The sequence below is a fragment of the Mytilus edulis genome, chromosome 5 (assembly GCF_963676685.1).
Source record: "Mytilus edulis chromosome 5, xbMytEdul2.2, whole genome shotgun sequence".
NCBI lineage: Eukaryota > Metazoa > Mollusca > Bivalvia > Mytilida > Mytilidae > Mytilus > Mytilus edulis.
This window is the reverse complement of record NC_092348.1, coordinates 44,070,531-44,094,161: the sequence shown is the minus strand read 5'-3', so window position 1 is coordinate 44,094,161 and position 23,631 is coordinate 44,070,531. Positions and strand designations below refer to the sequence as shown.

At 30.8% G+C, this 23,631-nt stretch overlaps 1 protein-coding gene across 1 annotated transcript; it reads right to left on the bottom strand.

Annotated features, from left to right (window-relative positions):
* Positions 1 to 3,547: 3,547 nt before the first annotated feature.
* Positions 3,548 to 22,742, bottom strand: LOC139523748 (bactericidal permeability-increasing protein-like). The gene is made up of 15 exons (XM_071318002.1): positions 22,550 to 22,742; positions 21,894 to 21,993; positions 20,904 to 21,035; positions 16,921 to 16,994; positions 14,517 to 14,671; positions 13,645 to 13,708; positions 12,846 to 12,937; positions 11,999 to 12,175; positions 11,042 to 11,110; positions 10,292 to 10,456; positions 9,154 to 9,221; positions 8,782 to 8,824; positions 8,147 to 8,210; positions 6,628 to 6,704; positions 3,548 to 4,237 (listed from the first exon to the last, which is right to left on the bottom strand). Exons 1-15 carry the CDS (start codon positions 22,650 to 22,652, stop codon positions 4,148 to 4,150), a joined length of 1,473 nt encoding a protein of 490 aa, XP_071174103.1. The 5' UTR covers positions 22,653 to 22,742; the 3' UTR covers positions 3,548 to 4,147.
* Between the last annotated feature and the right edge of the window lie 889 nt (positions 22,743 to 23,631).

The window sequence follows — 23,631 nt, the reverse complement described above, 5'->3', positions numbered from 1 at the left end:
ACAAGGGAACGTCACCATCTAAAAACGGATAATTAACGATAGGAAATGAAAAATCATCCCTTTTATCATAAATTTTAGTATTCAGCTTTCCATTAGTGATATAGATATCAAGATCGAGAAAAGGGCAGTGGTCATTGTTAGTATTAGCTTTGTTTAAAGTAAGTTCAACAGGATAAATTTCATTAATATACATACTGAAGTCGTCATTATTGAGAGCCAAAATATCATCCAAATATCTAAAAGTATTATTAAATTTGTTTATCAGATGTTGTTTCGATGGATCTTTGCTTATTTTTGTCATAAATTGTAACTCATAACAATACAAAAACAGGTCCGCAATAAGTGGTGCTCAGTAAGTCCCCATTGGAATTCCGATAATCTGACGATATACGGAATCTCCAAAGCGAACAAAAATGTTATCTAGTAAAAATTCAAGGGCATATATAGTATCAAAGCATGTCCAATTAACATAGTTTTTTTGTTAATTGCTACTAAAAAATGACCTAAAAGAGTTTGAACATATATATTCACATTCTGATTTTTTGAATGCCCATTTAATTAGGTGTGTCAAATGTCTTAGACAAGTCCTTTTAAATTATTTAAATCAAATATCAAATTAAATTCTTTAATAATTAAAATGTATATTCCTTTTATTTCTTTGTTTGAGGTGATGCGGTGTTCATCATTTCCACACAATAAATTAATAATGTATCATCTACTTTCAGAAATGGAAACAACTTGCTTATTTAAAAATTCACACGAAAAAGCAACACCATCACTCATTATGATAGCGCCGATTTTCCAATGACTATTGAAGTTTCGGGAAAACGAAATTGATTTATCTGAATTTTGTAAAAACAAATTTCATATCATGCTTTTATATATACCAATAAAAGATTCAGTTTAAATCAAACTAAAATACTTACCATAAAAGAGATCAATGATATCATTCATTACCTTCATTTTTAAATTTTGATGCAAAGATTTGATGTGGATAATATACACATTTCATATAAGTTATGAAAACACAAGTAATAATATAAATACTATTGAACAAAATTAATTTAAATCCAGAGGATACCCGGAACCAGCTGGGAATATAAAATATGAAATTATTTAAAGTGGAGTATTGAAGCATATTTTTTTTTATTTCAAGATTGTAAAATATTATTTTCAATGAACAAAAATGTATAGATATAATAGAGAGAGAGAGGGCTCGCGTGTTAGAGTACATTCAGAGACAGATCTCCAATAATTCGCAGGTGGACTTCAGTTCCACAGAAGAGGATCGGAACCGATTGATTGTTAAATTTATTATTATTGTGGATGCTTGCATATTTTGTGTAGTATATATGTATTTATGTTTCATTTAAGCATATTAAAGTATAAAATCATAACTACAAATTCTGACAAATAAGATAGCAAAAAAAAAAACCAAAGTATTCTTCAAAATTATTCAAAGTACAAAATTTAGAACGGAAACATAAAAAAGAAGATGTGGTATGATTGCCAATGAGACAACTATCCACAAAAGACCAAAATGACACAGACATTAACAACTATAGGTCACCGTACGGCCTTCAACAATGAGCAAAGCCCATACCGCATAGTCAGCTATAATAGGCCCCGATAAGACAATGTAAAACAATTCAAACGAGAAAACTAACGGCCTTATTTATGTTAAACAATGAACGAAAAACAAATATGAAAAAATATGGAAAGTCCATTATAAAATGGAAAAATCAAAGCTCAAACACATCGAACGATGTCATTGAAACTCATACCACATCTTCCTATTTTGTTATTAATCACTATCAAACAAACAAATATGTCTACAAAGAATAAAAATTTGCATATATACAAGAATCAAACAAATTAACAAAGCACAATATCACAACTGCAGGATGTACAAAATCCAAACCACGCCAAAAGGATTTTTACAATCAATACAGTTTTGGTATCTTTCGATGAACCTTTTGTATTTAGAAAAAAGGACGAAACGTGTTTCGCCTAACCCTGGTACTTACTGCTCAGACACTGATGACGTTTTATACAGTCCGAGTATCAACAGAAAGCTTTTGAATACCGAATGAGTTTTTAAAAGTATATCCAATATGCGGTTGACGTAGACATATTGATGTAAAGGTAGGGGAATTTTCATAAATTCAAAATTCAAAGATTCGGTTAATGAGATGACCGCTAATGTCAAGTTTGGGGTATACGTATAAAGATGAGGTGTAGGAAGCATGTCAATTGTTTCTATAATTTCTAGTTTTAAAGGATATATAAATGGAACCCAATCAAAACATTTCTATTGTTAATGGAAAAAGCATCATCAATATATCTGAATGTTAATAAAACCATTAATTCAAATTGTTCAGAAGCAATCAGGATTTGGATAGCTGTGTTGGAAAAGGCTGTCACAGGCGATCACTTATTTATTCAACTTGTTGTCATCATAAATCTTATCTCCCTGTGACATCATTTAATGTAACCTATAACAGTATTTGTTACTGGCAAGGATCATCACTACCGATGTCACTTGCTTAGCTTTTGAGTTGTTTCTCTGGTTTTGGTGGAATCGTTTTATTGCTGTGAAGTCTTTTATTGACTGCTGTTTGACTTTTTGTCGTGAATGCGTGCCTTTCTACTTTATAGAATAGGACATGACAGTGGTGACACGGACTCTATTGAAACACTAGTTCTCAAATGCTAAAACTTAAATTACATCTTCAAACATTTTACGGATTAGATTGTACGTTGGTTAACTATTATGGACTATATGTGTCATATATAACCACGGCGACGTGTTTCTATAGTCAAAATCACATCTGTTTTGACATCGACGACAAAAAGTAATTATCAACTTTAAATTGACCATGAATTCATCACGAGTGGAGTAAGTAAAGCATAATCTGCCTTCCTTTCGTGAGCATATGATATCACATAGCCTTTGTTGTTGTCCCTGCGGATAACATGGATAAGTCTTTATATCATGAACATGTAAGTAGTGTTTAGTGAACTTGTTGTTGTTTGTTGTTTGATATTGACACTGGTGTGTAAGTTTGTCTTTGACATCTGAATTTTCTATCTCTGCTTGGTATCTTCTGCTTGTCCGTTACAGAAAGTTGCAAACGAATATTTACATTTTCTTACCAAACATAACAAAGGTTGTTGTTATGATGCTTCTACCACTTTTCAATCCCAAATGAAATCAAAGGAGATGAAACCAAGAATGTTTTCCCAGTTCACTAATGCCCCACTCATAGAGAACATGTGTACTAAGTTTCAAGTTGATTGGACTTCATCTTCATCAAAAATTACCTTGACCAAAAACTTTAATCTGATGCGGTACTAACGGACGGACGGACGCACATGCCAAAACAAATAATACCCCTCTACTCTCGTATATCATAAAAATAACACGAGGTAAATTCAAAACAATTTTGAAGTCAAATTAGGACAAACTTATACCATGGAAGGCATGTGTAGTACATTTTGGATCATATATAAATTTTAAATTCAAATTCATTTCAAAATGTTAGAATTGGTCATTGTATCTTTATTTATAAGTGTGTCTTTTTCAAATATAAGTTTAGATATATATTGATCATAATTATGTATACAAATATTTGAAAATATTTTTTATTTGTAATTGAATATAAATAAATGAAGCTAATAAATGTACAAGATTAAAAAGCATGAAAAGAGCTGTATAAAAAAAAATAAAGTACGAGACATCTCTTCACTAGCATGACTAGAGACCAACATGAAGCATATGTAGACTATATGTCACTGACGATATTCAACAGAGAGCATAACTTTAAACTCATGAGTTGTAAAAGGCTAAAAAATAACAAATATTTCACAATTCAAACGAGAAAGTGACTTCTTGATTAATGTACAAAGCAATAAACGAAAATAAAATATGACATACAATAACAAACAAAACCAATTAAAATACATGCACCGTAAATGGGAGATGCACTTACATAATGTGTCGTGATTAAACACGACTGTTGGACAATACCTATTCCTATCTTGGGACAGTTGTGTTAGAGTACAGACAAATAAGTCCAGAAAGTACTATCAAACATCTTTACATGTTTTCTTTTTTCGCTTCTGATTCCTGAATACATTGTTTCGGTTAAATCTCTTCCTTTGGCAAAAATCTTAGGACAGTTGATTTTCCACTCCTAGGAATGTACTTCAGATTTGTCTCAATAAGGATTGCGTTCTGAAAATAAGAATTGTTTTGCACGTTATACAACTAATCTACATTTTAATCATAAACATATTTAGTTTTATATTCATATAATTCTTCAAATATCCAAATTAAGAAAAGTAACATAAACAATTTTACTGATTGTGTCCTACTTCCGTTTTCCGATTTCTAGCTATATATTAGTGCTTTCCAATTTAAAATCATTAACATATAATTACATTAGATGTATGTTTCATTATAATACTTTATTCTGATTGGCTAACTGCACAGCACGTGTTATTCCGTAAGCAATTGCATTGCTCAATAAAACTTTTCATTCATGATAACACGTGGTCCCACAATAAAGTGCACAGGTGAATTAAATAAAACAAAATAAAATAAAATTCGTGTTTTCATGATCATTGCTAAAAAAATGTAATTATAAGTATTGAATGCTTCTTTTTGTAACTTCATAGGGTTGTAAAAACATTGACCATGTGCACATTTGTTAGTATGAAGCGCTTCCGCTCTTCATACAAAATGTACTTCGGTAAACGCTTTTACACCCCAATGAAGTAACAACAAGAAGCATTCAATTCTTAAATAAAATGCGTGACTAGCCTTCGTTGAAGCAATGTAAAAAGTCACAAAAATACTGATCTCCGAGGAAATTTCAAAACGGAGTGTCCCTATTCAAATGTCAAAATCAAATGATAAAACACATGAAACGAACGAGAAACAACTGTCATATACCCGATTTGGTACAGACATTTTCAAATATAGAAAATGGTGGATTGAACCTAGTTTTATGGCGCTGAACCTGTCACTCGTATGACAATCGCATCAAAGTTCATATATTTACAACTGGACATCACTAGATAATAACAATAACGTGACATTCATTTTCTTTTGAATTTACGAAATAAAAGTAAATATTGGATATGTGGCAATGAAATATCAACATAACTAGGAAAGATTGAAATACAATTTAGATCCGGCATATAGTATTTATTGATAGACAGGTGTTTTAACAAAATAATTAGTAAAAAATAATAGTGAATAAAACAGAAACAAAGATCTGCCATCACAACCATAGTCTCCATAATAACAAAATACATTAAAAGAGCATTTACTGTCAAGTCCGTTCACCGGTTCGACCCAAGTCGTCCTATGTTTGATTAATGAATTGATAAAACGTTTTAATAAAAACCAACTAGAATAAACAATTCAAGACTTATGGAGTCAGACTTGATAATATGTATCTACATTCCGTTTGTATTTTCGTCTAGACTCAATCTAATCAATCAACAAAGTGTGATTTGTACTTATAATATTCTATAAACAGAGATATAGATAAAGATAGATAACGAACACGTGCGATTTGGTTTTTCTAGGTCTGTCTGTTTTCAAAACACAGATAACTCTGAACTCTAACATAAAGGTATAATAGGTTATTTGTGTCCTCCATAAATTTTGGAGACAACACCCATCATAAATTCCAGTAGAAAAATTGTGTACGCCGACCGCATTTCTTCAACAAAAGACTCATCGGCGACGCCGAAAAAAAACAAGTTTAAAGTACGAAGTTGAACATCATTGAAGATCAAAAAGTATAAAAGGTAAATTTTGATCATTTCGATTAATATAAATATGTGTTTTTATTTATTTTTGTTCATTCGAATACATGCATTGAAGACTTTTTTTTTTTGCTCTTTAATATTTTATATTAAAAGTTTATATTTGCATTCAGCTATCAAAATTACATACAGATAAGACCAATCGTTGTATCATCATTATCTGTTATGTTTAACAATATATGTAGTAGACGTATCAAGTTCTTTTCAAATCAGGAAACACACTTTTTTTTTTAGGTTTTAATGCATATGATTGAAACTAGCACCACATTGTGTCTATCGGATTTGAAATATTATAATTACAGCGTTCTTTTTTTTGAAAATGAATAATATTTCCCGTTAGAGTAATGCAGTGATGTGCACTAAGTTTATATCACATGGTTGTTTCATGAGAAAAAAAAACACGCACTAATTAAACTTCCTAATATACTTGACCTACGTCGCATGTCTAATGATCTGTTAATTGTATTTTATTATGATTCAACTGAGTTCGTTTAATTATGGACTTATTGTTAGGTAATGTCAAAAAATATTTCCGTATTGAGAGCATTTACATTATACTTTTCCATCGACATCTTTTTATCTTTAATAATTTTACAATATAACTTGTTTATGGAATGTAGGCGGTTTCACAATTTTTCTCCGCTTTCGACTTTTTCTCTCTCTCAAATAAATGAGTTTTCAATAAAATGGGTATGCAGTTTATCAAATCGATAACTTTATTTCAAATTTTACAAAGTTTAACTTCCTCAATTTAATATGTAAACGAAAAAATCCGATTAGTTTTACCTTCTTTAGTTTCAGTTCAGGTTGTACGAATTGAAAGTTGTCCATTATTGGTAGTGGAAATCCTCTTTTACATAGACCTAAAACAGACAAGTATATGAACGTGTGTTTATCAACACGATACATGTCTCGAGTGTAATAAGAACTGAGTATCATACATGTATCTATCCTTCTTTGGGTTGGTGTTTCTTAATCATTCGATGTGTGTGCAAAAGCGTGTCTTTTCTCTACTCCCTATTTTGATACGGTGTTGCTATTGTTTTGGACAAATGGATTTTGACCCCGATCCCCTCATCCCTTTTGCACATTTTTTAATTTTTTTTTATATTTTTTTGATCCTCTTCTAACAAAGATGACAACACTTTTGATATTATTTTAGGATTTTAAAATCATGAAGCTCTTAAACATTCATAGTGTGGCTCTCCAAATGTGAGGTTTCAAGCAGGTATGATGAAAGTTGTTCGTCAAACACATATATGTATGGTGATTATACTTATTTCACGTTTTACATAATAATTCATATAAAGATATGGTTGCGCTTGATCGTCTAAATATTCAACTTAACCGTAGTTACCACTTGTATCATTGCAGTCAAGTATGCCTAACTTTGTCAAAATGTGTGTATTCTATCAAACTAGATTAAAACCATCTTTTTCCTCGTCAGGAATATAACTTCTGTTCTATTTTCTCTATCTGTTGGTTAATAATGTTTGAGTTTGTAAGTTTTTATGCACTTTCTCAATTTAAAAAAAAAATAAACTAAATTAGTACTTTTTTCTGCCATTAGATGTTATCAGATATAAAATCTTCAACATATTAAAATGTATTCAAACACTGGTTTGCAACATTTTTTCTAAACGCATGACTACTATAATGTTCACTTCAATCAAAACGTATGATCGCCTAACACTTGTCATCAAGCATAGTTAATTTTTAGAAGAATGGTAAACACAGATAACTGTTCTGACTTGTATTAAGACGATAAATACATCTTTCTTATATTTTTAGTATAGTCGGAATTTCAGGGAATTTCAGTTGATATTTCATGTAATTGTAAATTCCTTTCAACTAACCTGTTATATGCTTTGACACATAACAAGCATTGCAACACCATACTAAAGACTGAAACCAATTTATAAAAATCTTTCATGTCATATTTTATATATGCTACCTTCAGGTATATTATCAATATATCATGTATATTGTAGGTCAAGAAACCTAACTTGTCATAACGACTGACCATGAATATCCGAGGTTTTCATCAATTTGCTTAGGTACTGTTATGATTTAAGATACACATTCTTATTTTAATTTCCTGCCTCTGGTTCTATTTTCAGGTAAGGTTGACATTGGATCAGTTTGGTTATTCTGTTATTACCTTTTGTTAATTATGGTTGCAGCGATCCAACTAAATACCTTAAACATTGAAGGGACTATTATATAAACAGACGTATCGTCTGCAACCGTTTATAAAATTAAAATTGAGACTGGAAATGTTAGAATTAAATATATGCACACTTACCAGATACCATTGGTGTTAAATATGGCGTCAGAATGTCATCTTCCAGAAACTTTAATGCCTTTTCCTGTTAAAAGATGATATGTTATGATATATCTATATCTATCGATATCAATGACATTTATGGGATGGAGTATGTTATCGAAATCAAACAAAAATTCAATATCAAACAAAAAACTTGATTAACGTGTGAATTTTTTTTCTTCACAGTGAAAGCCTCATTTTTGTAAAAGCCTCTCGAAATTTTGAGTCTTGATGATTTCCACATTGTACTTGTTTTGGCCTTTTCAATTTGTTTCTTTTGAGCGTCACCGATGAATCAGTTGAAGACAACATGCGCGTCTGGCGTCCAACATTTTTATCATGGTATTCATGATGAGTTTTTAAATTCTTAATTTTTCTTCTCTAATACACCAATAACTTCATCGAACATAATAAACATGATTAAACAAAGAGTGTATGTAAGATGAAAGGCAGGTAGAATCATAATTATCATGTTTTCTAATGAAAAATGTTCCTTTATTTCATAAATTGTTTTGAAAGTTTAATTGCTTCTAATTTAAATAATTTTAAAAACATATGTACATTCTGTTAATATATATACGTATGCGTGTGTAGTGTAAAATATCTGAACTTACATCAATCGCACCTACTACAGAGTCTGTGACGTTTATCTGAATTCTAAAAATAAATTAACATAATTTTATTTGGGTATTATTGTGTTTGAATCATCAAGAGCATAAATTATACTTGTGATGTTTGTTTGAATTTCAAATTTAATAATTTTGTTTGTGTTTTTTTTTTAAATCAAAGAACATATTTCTGATAATTTACTCTTGATGACAAGCGAATTTCTATGCTTCTGTTTGTCAAGTTAAAAGATGAAGATTCCAAAACACGAATTCTGGCTAAAGATCATGCTTTAAACGTGATATAAGTTAAGATATAAGCACTTTGAGAGTTAAAACTCTGAACAGAGAAATAAAAGATTCGTCATTTCATGTACTTACTCGCTCCTTGCTAATTGACCATAAAGAATCCCGTTATTTAGTCTTGGAATTACTTTTGATCCTCCAACCTATCGTAAATGTTTTTAAAAAAATTAGTAAAACAGTAATTATAAATTATAATAAAAAAACATGTTCAGGCACTAGAATTGTCTGGTTGCAATATATAATGTTTTCTTATTTGATGGGTATTTTAAAACAACACGCGTTTTAGTTGTATTTGACATGCACAAGTTAGTGCCTAGGTTGATAAATTCAGACTTTACTAAGAAGCGTAATTTATAAATAAATCAGTCAAAGTTAACCTAAGTTGGATTAAGTTATTCTTTTTACGTCCTTTTGATTATATACATGTGTCTTCTTGAGTATTATAGTAATGTTCTATTCTAAGCTATAATTTTTGTTGAATTCCTGATGAAGGCAAATCAGGAAAAACGTATCGACATATTCGGTTCATAAAGTGTTATTTATATCTAATGGTAGCATCCATGTCAATGTTTGTAGAAATGACAATACCTCGATTTGTCAAACGAGTAAAAAAAAAAGCCTGTTTCCAGCAGAGATAGATTTATAGAGAAATTGAAGAAAATTGGCCCCCTGCTTTGACAATGCTGCTGCAGTATAGTCCTGTATTAATTTTTTTCTTATGCATTTCATTTTCTTATATCAAAGTTAATAAGGGGTTTAGTAGTTGTGTGGTCTGGGGATGAATGACAATTTTTATGTGTGAGAAAGTGATGAAAAGTAGTGAAGGTCTTCACGAGAATAAAACTGGGTAAATGTTTAGATGCGGGAGAGTCGAGAATAGTTAACGAGAATGAGTGGATGTATCTTTATATAAATGTAAATTAATTCAAGTGTATATTTTTGAACCTGTTGATAATAAATTTGTATATATCTGAACACAGTCTTAAAAGCCAGTGCCTTAGAACAGCTCCCGCCTCCGTGACATTATGTAGAAAAGGGATTTTTTATCTTACTTCTATCTCAGTATATTAACCATAAAATTTCTTACACATTGTGAATTTTCAATGGTTTGAACAAATAAACACAGAATTATGAATACTTCCAGAGCTTTTTTGTATAAGTTTAAAAACTAACATAAAATGTTAAAAAACTAAATATTATATATAGTACTAACCGCTGAAACTCTAAACAGATAATGAAGACTGTTGTCCATTTCTCTGACATACACACTAATATTCCCTTCTGCTGTAACACTAACAATACTACCAATGTTAGTTATTGGTTGTTTGGTACTCTTTATATGCAGCTCTACTGAACAATTCGGGAAGGACTTCGAAATCTATGCAAAATATATGAAAACGTTTAGCTTTCTTTTTTTCAATAGGCATTGCAGAACTATGCAAGTTAAAAAGAATAATCATGATAAAAAAGAAAACATGTGATTATTTATTTCAATGCAAAATAAAGTATTTTTGCATCGTACATGCCAGTAGTTTTGTTAACATTTCACAATTCAAAATGTTGTATTTATGGATTTGCCAGTACTGCATCAACAGACAATTATGGCTATCATAAAATGCCAATGTATGTGATGATTTAAAAAAAAAATGTTCATGTTTTATAGATATAATGGTTTTCTATACTGATTTTAAATTAAAAGGCATTTATTTATTATTGTATTTGATAGATATAAAATGGCTGCAAGAGTCTGTTTTAGTTTAAGAATATTTCAATTGCCTTAGTGCGAAATCGAAGTGTACATGTATGTTGTCAAAACAGTTACACATTATACACGGTATTTGATGTTGGAAACAAGGGTTTATTTTATGCATGAAAATATGCTGCAACTTCGGTTTGTTTTAACTGTGGGTAATATATAAAAGTAAACAAGAATGAATAAATTGTTATTATGAAAATACTTTACCTGTGGAATTAGTTTTCCAATGCAATTATCTGAGCAGGTGGTGTTCAGCATACTCTTTCTATATCCAATCTTCAAATCAGTCAATGAAATTATTAGGTGTTATTGTTAAAATGCATTTTAATTAAAAATATAAATCACACAATTACTTACTAATATGTAGTATTTCTATTAGTAATCTATATATTTCTGAATCATACCTTCATCAATATGAAGTCAATTAAAAAGTTAACCTAAAAAAAAGTAACGAATCACAACATGAAGCACATGTCAAGTTTTGAGTTTGCATCGAGTAAAGAATATAATAAATGGGATATTTACGATGTACCTAATTTGTATTTCACTGGCACCAAATGATATATTGTTAACGTGATAATTCACAATGTTTTAATTCTCAGAAATCAGTGTAACTCTGACAGGACAAAATATTCTGACTCCGTGTCTTACATAGAAATGCAACCTTCCAAGCGGAGAAGGAGCTCATTTCAAAGTCTTTAACGACCTCCAACCCTCAAACTGATCATGTAACCATGATAGGCCATAAGGTCTGATTGTTTAACGCAAAGCGTAACGGGTGGGTATCTGCACGCATGGAAGAACGAGAAATAAATTTTTTATTTCACGATGAACAAACAATTAAAAATTTCTATCACGTTGTTCTTTTTACCGATTTCCTGAAACACGGTGCATAACGAACTTTTTTTCACGGCTGCACGGGAAATAAAAATGGAAAAACACGTTGCACGAAAATAACACTTTACCACCTTCTTCAACTAGTACGGGATCATTTGGAAAGCAACATTTGATAATATACCATAAAATAATTTGCCATAGAATAAAATATAATATAAGATCAATGTTCATGACTTTCGTAACAGTACTTAAAGCTCTCAAAGATATTTATAAGTCGTTAAAAAAAACAATTGGTATTGTATCATGCTTAATGATGAATACACTTACGTTTGTTGAGGTTATATTCATCCCAATCATGTTGTGTCTATACGCTTGGTAAAGCATAGTATTGAAAACATAATCAGATACTGCTACATAGGCCATTTTTGTAGTATAGTAATTGTATGGAAAAGAAGGCGCTGAATATGGTGCTTCAGATTGACTATTACGCCATAGTACCGATCCCTGTACAAAGAATATAAATTTAAAAGTTTATTTATTACAGTTGATACAAAATATTTATATAAAACCATGCATAACGTTATTCAAATGGGGTTGAAAGAATAGTGAATTTATCAAACCATTCTAAGTTTGTATACATATTATGCAAATTATGCTTCCAATTGTTGAAGAACATGTATCAACTATTCCATTTAAACAATACGTTCTACAAGCAATGTTCACCCAATGATTCCCCAAACAGTGCACATAGCAAATGCATGGCCAATGGCTGCTTTAGGAAACTAATACAATAAAAAAATATTTGGTGTAAATTGCATTATATAATGTCAGTTCTGACAAAGTTTAAAAAAAATCCCATAATATGTAAAGAGAAGTTGCCTAAACAAAACAGGAATCTTGTGATCATGCATATGTGAAAACCATATTCAATAGTTCCGCTAAGGTAATCTACTCCTGGGGTCAAGAAAATCCTTAGTTTTTCGAAAAATTCAAAGTTTTGTAAATAGTTATCAAAGGTACCAGGCTTATAATTTGATACGCCAGACGCGCGTTTCATTTACATAAGATATATTACGATAATATAATTCCAGTTCATATTAATCTATTTCAAACTAAAACATTGTTTAAAATGTTAATGTTATATATGGATGCATATCTAATCAAAACTGTATACCTTGAAGTATACTTCCAAATAGTTCGTTGATACACTTGGACTGGATATAAGCCTATAGTCAACAATCATCGAATTTCCTACTGGAATCTGAACTATATAATAAATCTAAAGATCACTTTTTTAAATGCATTGTAGTATAAAATTGGCATAATAAAACATAATAATTCAAGTGTCATATGTTTTGCCCTGAGTGTTTACCGGTGAAAAATAGACAAATTTCTCGAAAATATAAATAATTATTTCTACCAGGCAAAACTTGTCTCGTGATCACTGACCCGTGGCTTTGTATTTATCATTTGGCACCATGTCTTGGCCATATTCGTTAGGTATATAAAAAAAACCTATGGCTTACATTAGATAAAAACAGTGTGATACCGTTGTAGTTCAAATGTAGTCTTAATGTTTACTGCATAGGTTATTACTAAGTTGCATTTCTTTTTAATTTTATATTTATTTGATCATCAACCGGTTTAATTTCAGCAATACTGGTTAATATAATGATTAACAACGCCCATCTTGTGTACCAAATAATACGGCTGGAGATATCGTCTTTTTTCTAGTGGAAAAAATAGAAAAATAAAAATTTGATAAACGTCTGCTTTTGTGGGCTTAAAAAAGACTATCAAAACTACATAAAAAAAATTGTTACGATACATTCAATACAGTTCTCTATAATTCTATAAATATGTAGATTTATATACAATCAAATATGTTGTGAAATTTTGTTAATCGCAGTTACATATGCATGTTCTCCAGACGTTTCAGTTTTTTCCTTGAAAGTTAAAATCGAAAACAATACCTTTTACATTTGAAATAATGCTCTGTGCATTCTTCTCGACAAGAACTTTGAATATTCCACAGAACTACAAAGTAAACTAATCATTATAAGCTTTCTTTTACTGGAAGATGTATTTGTACATTCTGCATAGCGATGATGGATTATATTACAAAAAATGATTTTGTAAAGACCAATTGATAGTTTAAATTCTTTCAAAAATTGGAAGGACAACTTTACGAGCTGGTTGCCCGTTATGGAATTTCTTTTACAAAAATGAAGACAAATACGTTCCAATTGTCGGGACCACAATCACATCTTCTTTTCCACGAATATGATGTACTGAATTAGTTTTATCAGCGGGTTTGTACTTTTTTAAGAAACATGACGGGTGCCACATATGGAGAAGAATCTTCTTACCTATTTGGAACATCTACGATCCGGTTTTTAATTGGGTTTGTGTTGCTCAGTCTCTTTTTTTTTGTTATGTTCATAAGGTTTTGTTATCAGTTAGTTTTTTTTTGTTCTTTTGTTTTTGGCATGGTGTTTTCGATTTATTTTCGACTTGTTACTCTGAATATCCCTTTTGTATCTTTCGCTTCTCTTTGTCTACCAGTATTGTGCCATAAGAAAAGGAGTATATATATAGGTATTTTTAACTCAAAAGTAAGGGAAAATAGTATTTGTCTTTTCACAAAAGACAAAAAAGGCGTGTTATTCTGATTTCTTAAACTCAATGCTGTGAGAATTTGTATTTTAGTATAAAACAGACCAGACACATAATGTTTTCTATATCAACTTATTTATGCATATATTTAATACACTTAAGCAGCCATTTATAAAGACATGATTTAACAATACAATAACCCCATATAAATACTTCTTACATAGCTTACATTTTTCTGTATTTGAAGGTGAATAGCCTGAATTGCATTTTCTGCGAATAATTTGATTATCCAGTCTTTTCCACCATGGAATACATACTTTATTGGACCACTTGAAGGAAAACATTGAGAAGCTCTTACAGTTGGCTTTCCTTTACTGTCAGTCCCTTCAATATGTGTCAAATTAAACAAAGAAGAGTTAATTGATGAATAAGAAAAATAACTAGTACATCGTAATAAACAAAACCACTGCAAATAGGAAGGTGTAGAGATTACAATAACAATATTAAAGATTTTGCAGTTACATTAAACCCTTTGATCTGTCTATGTTTTACTCTAACATTCAACACGACTACGAAGTCACACTGAACAGAGTTTTCTTTCTAAAATCTAGTTGAAACTACGTTATAAATTTCATATTTTAGGCCATGAGATTCTCCCTATGTAGTGTAATACCATCCTGATTCCTGCAACTACACCGAAGACGATGTCATCAAAATGCTGAATTTTTTAATCGACAGCATATTTGTTGAATTTGGTGAACTGATATTTTAAGGACAGTCCGTATTCTACATTCTAATTTGTACTTATTGTGCGCCACTATTGGCCGACTTTTTGTACTCATTTGCAACAGAATTGAAACAAAACCTTTCGAAAAAAGAAGAAAAAGCAACTTGCCTAGTTTTAAAAATTCTTTTTCAGGTAAGTTAATTTTTGTGTCATTTGGTCTCTTGTGGAGATTTGCAATCATACCACATCTTCTTTTTTGTTTATATATATGATGTTCTATCACTCAATGACATCTAACATTTCCATGTGACATTAAGATTAATGATAATATTGAACGTATACGATATGTCAAAACAAAGTTAATCTTTTAGTAAATGTTGACACAGATGGACGACCTCAAAGTAAAACCTATGTAGCTATCGTCATAAAGATTCCAAATTTAAAAAGCGTAGATTTGGCTTACTAGGTTTATATATGTTTAGTTGAAAATTGTTTAAACGTTAACCAAGCGCGAATTAAATAGTGTTAGCTAGCCCCAGTTTGTGATTAATGTAAGATAACTCCAGTTAATTTCCCTTATATTATATTATAATCGGTAGATAATATAATTCGATTTTCATAAAATGTCCTTTTTTAAAAAATACAAATGTTTTATATAGGTTTCAATCATAATTCCTCACTAAAGCATTTGACATCAGTTTGAAGTTTCTGAAATAAGGTGGTGTTCATGATGTTCTATGTTATTTTTTTGTACTTATGCGTCTCTTGTCTGTGATTGTGTTGGGAAGGAAGCTTCACTAAAACTATGTTGTAATCATATACATCAAATCAAAACAATAAAAGTATTTACAAGTACCATGATCAATGCTGTTGAAGGTTACATGATTGGACAACAAATTAAAACAGTGTATTCTAAAACATGTGTCATTCGCCTAAATGATTTACCTCAAAAGAAAAGTAGTCAGATTACTATATATATCATGTTTTGTCATAAAACTACTTTAAAAGATAACAGTTCAGGATGGTTCTTAGGCATTCATGGGCAGATGATCTCTCTTTACTCTTACAAACTAAGTTACATAACGCGACAAGAGGACCATTTTAACATTTTTAACGACATTGGCTATCCATGAGGTTCTTGCACCGTCGGTCATGGCTTGTGTCTTTTCAACATGTTCAATCATTCAAATATTTTTATTTTTATCTGCTGGTAAAATAATTTGGTATGTAATAAAAAAAAATGACAGTCATTTACGTCAACGTAATAACACGGATTGGTTGCTTTTGATATTGTCTCGCTCTAAAAAGAAAAATAATGAAAATACCGAATTCTGATGAAAATTCAAAATGCGAAGTCCATAATCAAGTCAAACACATCACACGAATGGATAACAACTGTCATATTCCTGACTTGGTACATACATATTCTTATGTAACAAATGGTGGATTAAACTTGAGTTTACATCTAGCCAAACCTGTCAGTTGTATTACAGATTCAGTTGAACCTGCTCACATTGTACACATTACTTACAAGTATATCCAACATGTACATGCAAATGTGCTAGAGATATAATGGTACTCTTATCAATTTAGCCTATACAAATATATTTAAGCTTACAAAAATATACGTAGCTTTCAGTTCGCATACCGATTTTTTTTCTTCTTCAAAAACTCCGGTTAGTACCTTGGACGATTAACTTTAAAACGGATTAAATCTTATTTCTAGACATTTTGCATATTTTTGTTTTCATTAAGATTGGATGTATATAGATTTTGAAAAAGGTACATATTTCCTTTCTTCCCTTTTTAGGTTCTGTTATTGATATTTATGTCACTTATTTCAATTGGCTATATCTATGTCATATTCAAAACCAACACTTACATTTTGTAAATATAAATTCCATACCTAATTGTATTATAATTTTGAATGACATTGTTGAAAAATTCACCGTGAAGCTTCCTTTGTCTGAATACTTTTCGCTGAAACAAACATACATTTTTATTGATAATTATATATTTTTTTAAATGAAAACGGTTTATTTTTTTATATTTCCTTTGAGTTTTTATATCTTTTTTTTTTTACACACACACATACATATATTTATCCTACAATAGGGTATCCTATTATACAGAATACAGGCCTACAGGTTGCATTTCTGTAAATATTGACAATGCAATTTCCCATAGGAACTCCTTTTACAGCTAAAACTGTACCACTTTTACTATGAAGTTTTGAAAAAAATCTTATCCTAGAATTGAAAGTTCATATGCACCACAATTTTTTTCAAAGGTCAAAATATAGGGCTGTGCGGCATATTTTCAACGTTTATATGCATTGAACTTCTCAGAGTTTAAACTTACACTAATTTTTTTAACTACCCCTACCTCGAATGAAAGGTTACCACAGATTTCAATGTAAACAATATGCACGTGTTTATTTACTGGTAACATTCCCAAGTTCTGTCTCTGCGATATGGAACACAGAGAGCATAACTGGGAACCAGTATGTAAACAAAATGAATTTTCTATGAATATTCAATTACTCCCCAAAAGAGGCGTGTTTTGAGAAACAGCTGTATTTACAAAGTGCAACCTACAGATATTGTTATGCTGTGTCTGTTTACTTTGCAGATATCGCTTTAAAGCTCCGCCCGTTGCCGGACTACGTTTGTGTATTGCTGTTGATGAATGTTTAATGAACCTTCGTGACCTCAGGATGTGTATTGCAGTCGCATTCCAATGACATATTGTTTGACCTTATGTGAATTAAGGATTACCGTTATACGTTCTGTTTGTATTTAAACATTTCTTAAAAGCATTAACATTAAACAATTTTTTTATTATTACATTCAAACATGAACAATCATCGACTTAAAAACTTGAAATTGTATGTGTATCAAAATCAAACATGTTAAATTTAGCATGCATGTTATGTCAAGTTCAGTTAAACATTTTGAAGGGTAGGACAACTCGTACACTTCTGTTTCAAATTGGACAATGTTTTGTTATTTGTTTTTACTGTTGAAGTTAGTTGTTATGTTAAAATAGATCATTATTCACCTTGAGCGATGTATTATTGTTGACCATTCGAGATTCTTTTTTGCAAACCCGTCTGCAGCTGAATGTGTGATTTTAATATTACTACGCGTGTCTCAAGGGATTTGTAATGGAAAATAAATGCAAAAAACTTAAGTTTGGTGTCTTTCAAAGCACAAACAATATACAAAATCAATTGCAGGATACAGACATTAACTGTTTAGTGTCTTTATATATCAGCTGTATTTGTACTAGGCTCGAAACAGGAGTAATAGCTCGCTAAAGCTCGCATTACACCCGTAACTGATATTTAAAGACACTTAACATGCTAAATAAAGGTAACAGTAGTATATCGCTGTTCGAAATTCATAAATCAATTGAGAAAAAAAAAACAAATCCGGGTTACAAACTAAAACTGAGGGAAACGCATCAAATATGAGAAGAGAACTACAACACAACAGAATCACAACTTTAAAATGTAGCACACACAGAAACGAACTATACAATAACAATGTCAATTTTCCTGACTTGGTACAGGACATTTTAAGAAAAAAATGGTGGGTTGAATCTGGTTTTGTGGCATGCCAAACCCCTCGCTTTTATGGTAATGTTAAATATAACATTAAAATAACAACATTACATGCCAGGACTACAATACAAATAAATGGGAGAACATATAGGACAGATAAACACATGAATAATAGCTAACGGAAGGTACCAGATTTAAAACTTAATACGCCAGACGTGCGTTTCGTCCACAAAAGACTGACGATGAAAAAAGTTGGAACAAATACAAAGTTGAAGAGCACAGACGGCCAAAAGGCCCAAAACGTTGCGACCAATACGACTAGAATTTTCTGCCTAAGTTAAGAACATCCTATTTATTTAGAATAATTCATACTTTTGCAAACAGTAAATGTTATAAAATGACTATATAATAGATCTAGCTATGCATGATAAAACTGAAGTGGTGACTAACTACAGAATTAAAACGAATGCATTACATAAAACAACTTAAACTAAACATTTATTGTCTATATATATTGTCAACCCGATTCTATAACAGAACCTTCACGAATAACTGTAATATTTTTTTCTGTCTATGACGAAATAACATAAAAAAAATGTGGTGCAAACTGCATAACCCGTGTAGCTTGTTATTATAAAGTGTGCACCACATTTTTCATGTTTTATGTTGAATAGACAGAAAACATATGACAGTAATTACAAAATGTAGGTCTTTCCACTTTTCGTCATGCTTTTTTGTCCTTCAACATATCGAATGGATTTTTGGACAATGATGTTGTACAGTAATGGGGGTTTCAAAACTCACGCTGTGTGACCGAACACTTAATTGCAAAGGAGTTATCTTCCCACGTCCCCCTTTTCTTGTTATCGGTATATATCTTAAACCGTAAAAGATTTTAACTAACTGTTTTCACCAAAGTGTTCGTCTACTCTTAAGCAATGATTTTTTAAATTTTGACTGGAGTGGCTGGAAGACATCTTATGGGAGTTATTTCCCCTTGAAAATGCAAGATAGGCGATATGTTTGATCAATTCATGCGTTATAAGTCGTAGAGGTCTACAGTCTTTTGATATGAAGTCCTTGGTCATTTGAAGGAAATTGAAGTCAAGGTCAAAGGTCAAGGTCATGTTTTAAATTTTGAATTTTGCTTGTTATCGTTATTCAAAAGAAACTGGTATATGATGTGTTTGCGAAATAACGGTTTACAATCAGGTGCAACTGCAACCTATTTAAGTCGAAGAGTTTTGGTTAACCCTTATAGGAGCTTTCTCCCATTATGTCTTTGAATTCACTATTTCTCCACAACCATACAAGTGATTGACATGGGGTCTGTTGATTTGAAATCACTGACCAATAACCTCTTTCTGGTTCATTATTAAACAATTAAGTCTACTGCATAAACCTATTAATCTTATTTTTTTTCATATCAGTTTGATTTAACACATTACATCAACACGGAGTGACATTTTCTAACATCGTTTTTTATTATCGAGCTGGAAAGACTTCAATTGTTTTCTGAAGAATTGGTTTTTAATTTCTTATAGTTTTATTCTAAATTCCATTTTAAATCGGCGTAAATCATGAAAAAAGCGTTGATGACCTTACACTCACATGACAAAATTCTGTCTATGAGATGACAAACAAAACACAGTAAGCCAATCAGAAGACACGGTAAAATTAAATTATTCGTATATAACCATATTGAACATATCAAAATTTCTGGTTATACCTTTTTATAGACTTATATAGCTATATAATTATATACATTATGTACACAGCCATGTATCACCATCATTGATGGCGATCCGATGGATACATCTGTTGTAGGGTTGTCACTGACTCAGACGTACTTATGAATATAATTATATATATATATATACATAAACCTGGTCAATTGAATATCTAAGGAATGACTGTAATATTTTTTCTGTCTATGAAGAAATAACATAAAAAAAATTGGTGCACACTGAATAACGCGTGTAGTGGGTTATTTACAGTGTGCACCACATTTTTTATGTTCTTTCGAATAGACTGAAAAAATATTACAGTCATGTCTTATAATTTAATTCTAAATTCCATTTTAAACCGTAGAAAACAATGAAAAAACGTTGATGACGTCAAGGTCACATGACTAAATTATGTCTATGGGCTCATAACAAAATAACGTCAGCCAATCAGAAGACGCGTTACATCCAAAATTAAATTATCTATAAATAACGAAAGAAAATAAATTTTGCTTTATAACGTTTGCTTAAACAAAAGCAAATTGTTTGCTTTTTATTACCACTTCCTATAAAGGAAAACTGTGAAGAAGAAAATCTTACAAAAATCTGCTATATTTATATTGAAATAGCCCGTCAATATCCAAATTAATCCCCTCTGCAGTCCATCTGAGGCTATTTCCTGAATATCGTGAAATACTAGTTTTTCCAAGTTGAAACCTTCCTATTTTAATACTGAAAGAAATGAAATTTGAACGTATATTAGAAGTATTAAACTTAACAAGTATTAAGTGGACATATATGATATTTATGGGGTGCAAAACACTCATAACGAGGAATTTTTGAAAAGGCAAGTTTTTTGTTTGACTCCAAGAAGACAGTTGATACTTTTCAAGATTATAGTTGATAAATCCATGATTCAAGTTAAACAGTTCAAAATTAAACTTTGTGACACAGAACAGATTATGAGATAGAAAAAAATCTGTAAGTTTTTCAAGTGATATTTAATAATTTCTTTTATCACATATTTGTTATGAATTTCTGAGGTTTTGCATATGCAACAACCTCAAAATTGCTCGGGGCAAAACCGAGTATATTGATATTGTGCCCTCCAAATTACGTTAAGTCATTGCGTCCTTAATGACAATGGTGAACAATGACAGTGCACAATTCTCGCGTTGTTTATTGCCATATTCCTCGCGTTTGTGTATTGCCATATTCTAAAATAAGTGGAAATGTGACAATATCTTTCTATAGAGTAAATCATAAAAACTAAATTTAAAATGTGATAAAGATATACCTGCTTTGTTTGAACTTTTTTCCATCTTTCCTGCAAAACTTAAATATGTGATAAATAGATTATAACATGTCTTTTCTCCATATTGGCCCTGGTATCATCCCTCGACCCATAGCGACCCTCGACTAAAGCCTCGAGGTCGATATGGGAGTCTCAGGATAATACCAGGGCCAATATGGAAAAGGGAATGTTATAATCTATACTTACTATTCATTGCGGAGTTTTTCATAATTTATAATATGAGAGAAAACGACAGACTAAAAAGCCAAACATTTATATGCTGTTGTATAACTTACTTGTTCAGTTCATAGTTTACGTTGATGCCACTTCCAGTTTGCGTTGTAATCTTCATTGTTTTTACATTCTTGGAAACTAAATCAGCCGCCACATTATTGACTTGAAGAACACAAATAATAAATTAAACTATTGTTGTGATATAATACAAAACATAAAATAAAAATAAAAATGCCAAAATTATTTAAAAAGACTTATAGGAAAAAAGCTAGCAGCAGAAACCCATGACATAAGTTGAAAACATTTTATTTATCGTTTTCTGTTTCGCATTTGAAAATGTTCTTTCAGCTCAAACACAATCTGAATTATATTAAAACACATTGATCAAATAAAAATAAAATAAAACACATTGATTTTTTTTTTCGATCAAAGGTCTTTTGAACAATAAAGGCGGAAATCTAGGGATAATGACACACACACTATACACTATAAGACATGCACAAAATCGCCGATTCCTACAATAAATCTAAAAGATATTTGTGAACCATAAGTTTGTAGAAATTAAAAAAAATAATTACGGGGAATATATCAAAAGTCATAAAAAACGAGACATAGTCCCAGATAGACATGTTGTCTCATTGTCAATCAAACCATATCTTCGTTTATACTTGAACTGACAAACACTAAAAAGGAAAAGATGAGTTTAATTTGTACATACCAATATTTATCCATTTTTGTGTTATCTGAAGTCTGATTCCTGGATTTCGTGCCGAGAGGCCTTTCGAAAAGATGAACAAACTGAATATAACTAAAAGCCTCATATTACTTTAGGAACGTTTTTGGTGAAATAAGATAAAAGTTTGAATTAAGGACTTTTTATACATGAAAATACTTCCTTCTTCCACGTTAATAGTTTCCTGTCGTCTACAATTATAAATAGATATTTGGGTTTTGAAAAATGAAATTAAAAAAAAAATGCTTTGACATGGTTACCCCGCCACATTCTGTATTAATGCACCTATCCCAAAACGGGGGCATTTGATTCAGTGGTAATCGTTTATTGTTTTGTCACATATTTGTTTTTTGTCTATATTTTGTACTTTAATTAAGTCGTTAGTTTTCTAGTTTGAATTTTTTTACATGTTTGTCATTTTGGTGACTTTAATAGCTGATTAAGCGGTATGGAATTTGCTCATGTTTGAAGTACGTTGACTTTGAATTGGTAATTTCTGTGTCATTTGGTATCTTGCGAAGAGTAGTCTCATTGGCAATCATACCATATCTTCTGTATCATATTTGAAAGAATCCATGTTCTTTGATTTCTTGTTTTACTGAGCCCTACAAATGTCAATGTAGATGTGTATTATATAATTTGCCTATACATTTTTGTATATTTATCAAAGTATATATTTATAAAAGCTTTGAGTGTATCACAAAAGTGATTGTAAAGGATCCGAGGGTCAGTTCGCTGCCTTTGTTCAAATTTATTAATTTTACTCACTATAATAATAATTTACTCTTGAAATGAATACCCGGCCACGTCCACTTGTATTTGTAGTATTGGTATTTTTATCCATCTGATGAGTTAAGCCTTTTTCAACTGATTTTTATAGTTCGTTCAAGATTATGTTGTATTGTTACACCACTGCCCCAGGTTAGGCGGAGGATTGGGATCCCGCTAACATGTTTAACCCCGCCACATTCTGCATGTATATGCCTGTCCAAAGTCAGTAGCATGTAATTCAGTGATTGTCGTTTGTTGATGTGTTAAATATTTGTTTTTGGTTCATTCTTTGACCT

Excerpts from the sequence above, each read along its gene's own strand:
- LOC139523748 (XM_071318002.1), bottom strand. The coding sequence starts at position 22,652 with ATGAGGCTTTTAGTTATATTCAGTTTGTTCATCTTTTCGAAAGGCCTC. Across the intron at positions 14,672-16,920 it reads CAAAATTATAATACAATTAG|GGACTGACAGTAAAGGAAAG; the intron begins GTATGGAATTTA and ends CACATATTGAAG. Across the intron at positions 8,825-9,153 it reads GGTCAATTAGCAAGGAGCGA|AATTCAGATAAACGTCACAG; the intron begins GTAAGTACATGA and ends ATTTATTTTTAG.